The sequence below is a fragment of the Acipenser ruthenus genome, chromosome 4 (assembly GCF_902713425.1).
Source record: "Acipenser ruthenus chromosome 4, fAciRut3.2 maternal haplotype, whole genome shotgun sequence".
NCBI classification, from domain to species: domain Eukaryota; kingdom Metazoa; phylum Chordata; class Actinopteri; order Acipenseriformes; family Acipenseridae; genus Acipenser; species Acipenser ruthenus.
In genome coordinates this window covers 54,331,027-54,340,534 of record NC_081192.1, presented here as the reverse complement: position 1 = coordinate 54,340,534, position 9,508 = coordinate 54,331,027, and the positions used below count along the sequence as shown (strand labels likewise).

Here is a 9,508-nt window from a genome sequence, read left to right as displayed (position 1 = left end):
TTACCTTGTGTCCCTTGTGCGTGTTAGTCTCCTTCAAGCTTATCAACTTAGGACAATAAATCCCTCTGAGGTGGATACCGCTTAAGGAAGTAACTGTGGAAAGTCCAACGAAACTTTGTCCATAGGAGAAAATGGAGTTACCACGATCCATCATAACTGTTTTTAGAGTCATCCCCTGACATTTGTGAATGGTGATTGCATGAGCACCAATGACCATTATGCTCTCGAATAATGTAGACTCTATCCATGATTTCAAACTTTGAGCATAAACGTTGAAAGGTATGGGTGACTCCATTGTTAAATGTGGTTATGGTTTTGAGCATACTTGTGTTTTCCAGATAGTAGGAAATTGATGAGACCAGTGGCAATGTCAATGTTCTTGCGAATTTGCTTAATACAAATGCAAATGTGATACATTTACTACTAAAACTAAATATAAATGCAAATATGTGACAAATGCTAAATGGACTTCAAATACATAACCATACAAATGTTAATGTTAATTTATTAACATGAATTTGGCAGAGGCCTTTATCCAAGGTGACATACAAGGAAAGCAGTTTATATAATAACATCATAAACACAGTAATCACGTAGTTCATAATAATTAACAGGTATGTATCAATATAGGAAGCAAGTTACATAAAACAGTGTTTCCCAATCTTGGTCCTGATGACCCAGTGTTTGCTGATTTGTGTTCCATCTGAGCTTTAAATTACGAATTGAACCCTCAATTGAATGAATAAAATGTCTAATCAGAGCATATGAATTATTTGTAGAAATGGCTGGCTACACAGGCTTCAATTAACACTAATCGAGGAATACCTAATATTAACTCAGGTAAGGTAGTCCAAGATTAGTGCTGATCAGGATTTGTGAAAGCAGCCAAAAGAGTTGGATATTTCAAGATATTTCTAACATCGCATTAAATCACTAATTGTTAGTTCAATTGTTAGCCCGCATGACCAGGTTTGTGAAAAACTGACATAAATGATGAGATATATGTATATATTTATATATGTGTGCATTGCACAATTATTTTTACTTGTTTTGTTTGTTATGTTTAATAAACATGAAGTTCTCAAAAGTGTCCTTTAGTTTGCATCTTTCAGGTTGATCAACTTTACCAGCAATACTGAAAAGTCTCTACTTTATTATGAGCATTATTATTGAAAAGTGTTTAACCCTTTGCAGTCCATTTATTAAGTGCGTGTCAGGCGCGTCAGGTCCAATTTATTTTCACACCGCAGTTAATTTTAGACGCGCTGTTTAAAAGTATTTTTTTCCAGTCAAACGGGTTTAAAAGGCCCTGCATATCAACAAAGCACTCACTAGGCATCTCCAGCCCCGCCCTTTCGTTCGCTACAGCTTTCACATATGCTAATAAATAAATAATAATAATAATAATAATAATAATAATAATAATAATAATAAGTCGTACATACCGATCAATCATCTCCTGATCACTCGTTTTATCACCAAACTCCTCAATAATACGATCCAAGTCATTATTTTTTTACTATAACATCTCAAAAAAGCTCTGCAAATGTCCGTGATATTCTCTGAGCTCTGATGCAGCAGCAGCCAGCTTGTTTCCTTATGGCCGCCGTTATCTGATGCCAGGGGCAAAGTATGACTATTCATGAGATACGCCCTTTTTTTCGGCTTGTCTCGGCTCCTGTCACTCCCACTCGGCCATTGAATGGTTTTCTTGGCTTTTTCCGGAGAGGGTCTGATATTGGACCGGATAGGAATAATCGCAAAGGGTTAAAATTGAAATATTTTTGAAGCTTTCCCATGATTTGAAATTCAAATGCAAATTCTTATATTTCAGAATATACAAATACCAAATCAAATGCAAATAGTTCGGCAGATTGCATTTAAATTATTATTATTTATTTTTCCTTATCCAGGGCAACTTATCCAGGGCAACTTACAATTGTCACAATTATATCACATTTTTACATACAATTACCAATTTATCCAGTTGTTTATACTGAATCTAGGTAAAATACCTTGCTCAAGGGTACAACAGCAGTGTCCCTCACCCGGGATTGAACCCACAACCCTCCGGTCAATAGTCCAGGTATAATGAGGTATAAACAAATATTTCACACGTTTGTGGTTTTACAGACAAGGCTGAAGTTGGCGTCTTATTTGCCAGCTTCTTATTCGCTGGCTTTTAGTGCATAAATGTATTTGTCTACATTGAATAAGTAGCCTTGCATTAAAGGGTTAAATCACTTTGGCCCACCGATTACTCTGCCAGTACCTGACAAGGGGCAACCCCTCTGCAAGCCCCACTTGTATTTATCCCGGCCCAACGTGGTTTACTGGGGAAGAACAGCGGGTAAAAATACCACATATGCCAATCGCTCAGCATCTTATTCGCGCTTTATGTATCTATAATTTAGTGTGTGTAAAGAAAAACGGTTGTCACTTGCACTAAACCCTGTTTTTAACATTTTGTTTTTCAAAGTCAGCATAACGCTATACAACACAGTCCGTTTAATTACTGTATGAACATAGCATACAAGTTTTAAATGTTTACAAAACTCGACAATGTTGCCGAATTTGTCATTCAAACGTGTTTAGTTTTAATCAGTTTTGTCTGCTTGTTACTTTTTTTCAGCCAACACATTTAAATGACCCTTGTTTGTTACATTTTAAAAGATTGTTTTAAACGATACAATGTAAATGTTGACTCAGTAGCTACCATTAAATGTTTCAACCTCGGTTACTTTCTTTGATGTGCTATTAATTTTAGGCAACTTGCAATATAATAATATATGTACTTTTTATATAGGTATATAAATGTCAAATGCTGTGGATAAACGCATCAGCCAAATCAATTAATATGACATGTAGTTTTCTAGCTTGCTATTTTTTAATTTATTTATACATTTATAATATAAACATGTATTCATTTCTACATTTATTTAAAAATATTTATTTCTAAATGTATTTATTCCTCTATGCATTTGTTTAAATATGTATTTATTTCTACCAAATAAATTATTCCTTTATTTATTTTTAATTAAACGAGGAACTACAATTTATCAGAGATTTAGACAAGGAAGCTACATGCCACTCTTGTGTGCAATTCCATTCTATGGTATCTACCCTAACAAACAGGAAACTAGAAATTTTCAGACAGGAAATTGAAGCTGGTCAGGCATGGATGTAAGCTTAAAAAATGAACGCATTTCAACAACTGTGCAGTGGCACAGCGGGCTAAGGTCGTGTGCTCTTCAAGAACGTCATGTTGCAAGTTCAAGCCACGGTATTTTTTATTTTATTTTTCTTCCCCCTGCGATATGTGCTGTTTTAAAACATAAATAAGTTGTTTAATATACATGGTGTGGATATCAAATTGCTTACACACCCTGGTATGTTTTGACGTTGACCAACATGTAGAATCACATGATTGGTAGATGTCCAGTTATTTAACTTTTCTGTTTGAATAGGCGCTACACAAGAAGACGAAGACTAAGAAGAATGTTACCTTAGTTTGACGACTTATATCTCATTGTGTATAAGAGGTATGTATGTTCACATTTGAGGTAAGAAAGTTTCAGACTTTTGATACTGGTACAGATGGTAATTCTAAGTGATTTAGTTTTGCCGCTGCAACATGGTGAAAACAGCTAAACTCTTTGAGCTGTACAGAGACTCTCGGTAGTTTCAAACAAGTTTTTCTAACTTGTACAAGGAACTACTGTTCCTCTCAATTATATATATATATATATATATATATATATAAAGGACCATGCACACATTTCCTCACCAACTCTGTAGTTTCATCATCTTCTACTTCAGCTTCATCATCTTCGTCCTCTGAAATAATATCTTCTGCTGCCTCCTCATCCTCTGTAGCATCTTGAGCTGCCACAAACGGTCCTGCAGTCATTTAAAAAAAAAAAAAAAAAAAACAGAAAACAATCAAAATCTGACTTCTTACCAATCACAAAAATCCTGCTTCTGATCAAGGGTCAAGATTTAATGAAAGCCTGTAAATAAACCGACTCAGACCCACTTTAAAACAATGTGAAGGTCCCACTTTTTCACAGACCAGGGGCCATTAAATTGTTCAAAGTTTATAATTTTTTTTTTTTTGTGCGCACTAAGTCAGATAACAGTTCTTGATGCTTCAATCACATTGGTATTATTTTGACCCCACCGATTTACTCCGCAATTTAGAATGTCCAATGATGTCCAGTACAGTATGTAGAGGAATAGTGGTGTTTGATTCGAGTACTTGGAAATCGTAATGCTCAAGTACTCGTCTCCAGCAACAATATATCTCAAATCCTACAGCTACTATCAAAGACTGTAAACTTTTAAATCTGAGGCAGACTTTTTAATATAAGTCACAGTGCTCTTTAAAATTCCAAAATATTGTGCTATTGACCTTTTCCAGAAGTGAAAGTATTTCCAACTTTTTCAATTGTAAGCACAACTCGCTTTCACGCTGTACAGTGGGTGATGTTCATCTTATTTTAATTGTTTTGGAAACTATATAATTTTGGGCAAAGTTCCTTAATAGGTTCCCTTTTTTTGATGTTAAATGAGCCTTTAAGAAACACACTATTCAAAAAACATTATACTATCCAAAAATGTGTTCAGTATGTATATACAGTAGTATATCTTCGCTAGCAACTTTAATTACAACCATAAATATAAACATTTCAAAATATACTTTGATGTGTAGTTTGTTTTTGTTTGTTTTTTAAACTTTGTAGGTAAGTTTTTGCTATGTTAAAACCTTATTTGCTTACTTAGGGTTTATTTGCTTAGAAAAATACTAACCAGGGCTGTCAGTATCAGAATGTAATATAAAGTAAGTGTGTGTGTATAAAATATTAAATTATTGATAGCATACATAAACACATGGATTTTGTGTAGTATAGGTTATTACAAGCATATACTTATTTCAATTGTAGTCGAGGAAGTAAAGAAACAATGGCCTAACCTGGAGACACACATCAGAGAAAGAAGTGTGGCAGGGCAACCAAGAGCGGTGAGGGCTTAACAGTCAGAAAAGAGGGGCAGTACATGAAAGTGATGGAATTACCGGCTCCATACACAGAGTAGTAGAACGTCATTGTTGTAAAGTATTTTCGGTAGCTCATTGCTACCTTCCCAACTTTTATATTTCTTACAGGAGCGAGTGATTGAAATATTAAATATTGGTCATATGGTTTCTGATGCTATGACAACTGTGTTGTGTAACATCACGTTTTTTTAAATTTTTGTATTATGTATTGCATAACATTATATATCCAGCAGAAATGTAATAATTAGCAAACGTTTTAACTTCCATCAGTGTTTGTTGATCATTAAGTTTATACTACATTTAACATTTTTTGTGTTGAAAGTTATGTACAACAGAAGTGTATTTATTTTTTATTAAAATACTGAAACTATTATTATTATTATTATTATTATTATTATTATTTATTTCTTAGCAGACGCCCTTATCCTGGGCAACTTACAATTGTTACAAGATATCACATTATACATTATTTCACATTATACAGATATCACATTATTTTACATACAATTACCCATTTATACAGTTGGGTTTTTACTGGAGCAATCTAGGTAAAGTACCTTGCTCAAGGGTACAACAGCAGTGTCCCCCACTGGGGATTGAACCCACGACCCTCTGGTCAAGAGTCCAGAGCCCTAACCACTACTCCACACTGCTGGTCCCACTAGGTATAGGTATAGGAAACTAGGTATATTTACTACAAAGCCTCCACTGCACATCAGCGCTCTGAAGTACGATAGTAACACATATAGCGTGCAATGGACTGACGCACGACTTCTTCGGATAACACTTTGTAATTCAGTGTTATTCCCCCCAAAACACCAACGCGAAAAGAGAACACAAATAGGTAGATAATTATTAGTTTTGCTAAAATTCTTGCACCAAAAAAAAAAAAAAGATCAAGTAGCTATGACATGGTTCAAGTAGCAGCTCCCTGCATTATGAAAGGAGTAGGTGAGAAGTGAATGAAACACAATCTTGAGAAGTACAACGATTTCTGTTTTCATTTATTTTTTTCCCCCCAGAGCTGTGTTGTTTGTACAGGTTACAGAGGTTAGCAAACTACAGTTGCACAGACACTGCAGACCGAATAACTAATATTGTTATTAAACTCCAGCCATGGGTAAATCTTCAGCCAGTTTGCCTGAAAATCTATCTTTAACTTTCCCTTCACTGACATCGCTTATTTGTACTGTTGTATCACTAAGGCTGTATTTTTTCACAGTGAGCATGGATTATTATTATTATTTCTTAGCAGACGCCCTTTCATGACTGACGCACGATTTCATGATTTCCATGAATTAGAACCAGTGCTGTGTAATAATAATATCAATTTCTCTGTGAAAACCTCAACTTTTTGAAAGAATACTATTTTTAACATTTAAAAATGCACTAAATTAAACATTTGCTTCACCAGCGGACAACTTGTTATATGAAATCCAATTGAACTTGCTTACCCTAAATTATGAAACACATGGCATAGAGGGTTTTAAAAAAGCTTTAATTACAGGACTCAGACAAGCACTACATTTAGCTATTGTTGACAGGCTGACCATTAGTTAAATACCCTGAATATTTATTTTGCCAAATTACCCTTTGTATGTTTTCATTATGAAAGTTTGTTGTTTAAATTAGATTTTTTAGTCTATTTTATTTTTACAATGGAAAAGTGACCTACATTTTATTTCTGCAACAATTAGTGTGTGAATCACTCAGAAAACATTGATTTGCGTTTGTTTGAATTCAAATTTCATCAACATTATAGGTTATCTGTATTTCTTTTTTGTTGTTTTATGAATGAGTATGAAATCGGCTTGGTGTCCTTTGGTTGGATTTATGTTTCGCCTTTTTGCCCCCTAGAACTGCCTTGGTGCTCCTGAAATTTAACACCCAACAAAGGTAACATTGCCTTGCCCTTCATGACCTTAACTACATGCCCTGCACTGACAAATGTAATATTATGAATTTAATTTATTTTATTTAGCAGATGCCTTTATCCAAGACAACTTACAGAGATTAGGGTGTGTGAACTATGCATCAGCTGCAGAGTCACTTACAATTACGTCTCACCCAAAAGACGGAACACAAGGAGGTTAAGTGACTTGCTCGGGGTCACACAATGAGTCAGTGGCTGAGGTGGGATTTGAACCGGGGACTTCCTGGTTACAAGCCCTTTTCTTTAACCACTGGACCACACAGCCTCCTATATGTATCTTTTAAATACACACTGGAAGCACTCCATGAAAGATTAAGGCAAACACATACACTAAAGAATTTGTCTGGCACTGTGGCTGCAGTCTATACAGTAAACCTCCAGACTTGAGAGGTAAGAAAACATTGCTGTAACTCAGGTAAGCTCTATATAACCTGCAGTATGGTGATAATGCTCTTACTAGGCCCACCAGGGTATGCACACCAACCTACATAACCAGATATTCTGTAGGGGTCTTACATTTCCAATAAAACACAGGACTCAAAGCTCCATCCGCACCACCATGCTGCTTATTCAGTTCTGAGTGGAATCAGTTTTTTGCTGGCTCAACACAAGCATAACAGGCTTTCTGGCTCACAATACTGCCAGTTTCAAGCAACTCAGCAAATTAGTATTTTTTCATGCAAACTTATATTTCCCACTTATTCTGAATGTTCATCTAGATTTAAAAACAAAACAAACCAAAAAATGTAGTATTCTCATGGCTGTCATGTTTATATTTTACAGTATAGCTTCCCCATTTTGAACATCTCACAAGATTACAATTGTGTAATTACAATGTATTTGTACGTGTTTGTGTTAAGCTATTTGTTAACTTTAGTGTAATTGTAATTATAATTGCAATTACTGTAGCATAATTGTAACTAACTCAACATAGCATTGCAATTGTAATTTCAGCAAACAATTTGCTGTAATTGTTAATTATAACTTACCCCAGAACTGCTACACACACGCTTTAATAGTATTCAGACTACATGACGATTATTTCAAATTCAGTGATAGGAACATGGCATCGGTCTAACACCGACATAGTTGAAAAAAATTAAAATAACTGTAAACACAACTATTAATAATATTTTTAAAAAATGTTTAAATCCAGCAAAGTCCAATATAGAAGGCCCGAAGCCACGATTCGTACATCTTTCACAGCCGAGTGTCACTACTACAAGAGCAGGTAGAAAACGATATTGAAGCAATCCAAAAACGATTCTGTGCACGTATCTTTAAGGTACATATATATATATATATATATATATATATATATATATACACACACACACACTATGGTCGTATCAGTAGTCGCCAGTAAGGACACGTCAGTGGTATCTCTCGGCAATTTCGAAGCTTCTGTATTTAGGTTTTTTAGTCCGTGTAGAAACCAATTCAAACTTACAATGTCTTATTTTCACAAATGAACAGTTAATTGCGGCCCAGCAATGGATCAGTTTAGTATTAATTGATATAAAAACAGAAGAGAAGTTTATTTATTCCTGCATTAGCAGCTACCTACAGTACATAAAATGCAAGAACGCTATATTGAAATTCCCACGTTACACTATATATTCGGACTCAATATGCCAACTGCTGTATTACTAGATAATTAACTATACATGATGTATGCTGGACTGCGCGCTTTTAATTTCTCAGTCAACATGAACACCATTGTGCATACTGCTGGTCACGTAGGTCTAAAGAAACTAAAATCTAGATATGTTTTCTTTTTCATTCAAAATTAAGGATTTTACCTCTGCTGTTGAAAATAATTGTTGCAGGGAACGCTAGGAGGACGAGTAAAACTAATTTTGGCAGTAATTTCATCATGTTTTCTGGAAAATGAGTTTCAGATTGCTGCAGATTGTACCGTGATCTTTTCTCCCCTTCCAAACCACTTCCTACACTTGCAAATGGCGTTTATTGCTCATCCGGGTATCGCGGTGCACTCTAAACTCAAATCAGAAGTCATTTTTGGCCACGCCTCTACGGCTCCTACAGAGGCTCTGGCTGCGTTTGTGATACCTTTTCGCCCGACTTAAAAAGATTGCATCCTGTCTGTGTCGAACGTTACAGATTTTGAGTGTGAACGTCTGGGACGTCGGCTGCCAAGCAGACAGAGCAAACATGGAGACTGAATTGTGTGAGATTCTTATTGCAAAAGAAGTGGACGCATTAGAAGTTTCCGTGGTGGAAAATATTTGATTGAAAACATGTTGCACATTGTAATGTACTTCGGACTCGGGGAAGTGTTTTAACGTGCTTTACTTCACTCTCTCGCTGCTGCATTGCTTCCATAGTTATAACTCACTCACTATTTAATGTACTTCCTACCCCCAAACCTCATAAGCGCTTCCCGCTAGTATGTGTTCTTTGTATAAGTGTCCACTAGGTGACACTGGCACACTACATCCATATTGTGATATTCCTCACAAATTTGATATCTTCCTTAATTATCTAAATTGTATTGA

The 9,508-nt window shown here is 35.3% G+C and overlaps 1 protein-coding gene across 2 annotated transcripts in view; it reads right to left on the bottom strand.

The window, feature by feature from the left end:
- LOC117400723 (translocon-associated protein subunit alpha-like) overlaps positions 1-9,027 on the bottom strand; it is a 30,289-nt gene extending 21,262 nt beyond the window's left edge. For both annotated transcript variants that reach the window (XM_034001022.3, XM_034001024.3), the window contains exons 1-2: positions 8,792-9,027; positions 3,788-3,900 (exon numbers count right to left, since the gene is read on the bottom strand). In XM_034001022.3, the coding sequence (XP_033856913.1) occupies positions 3,788-3,900; positions 8,792-8,867 (189 nt within the window). In that variant the 5' untranslated portion in view covers positions 8,868-9,027. The remainder of the gene's footprint in view (positions 1-3,787; positions 3,901-8,791) is intronic.
- Positions 9,028-9,508: the final 481 nt, after the last annotated feature.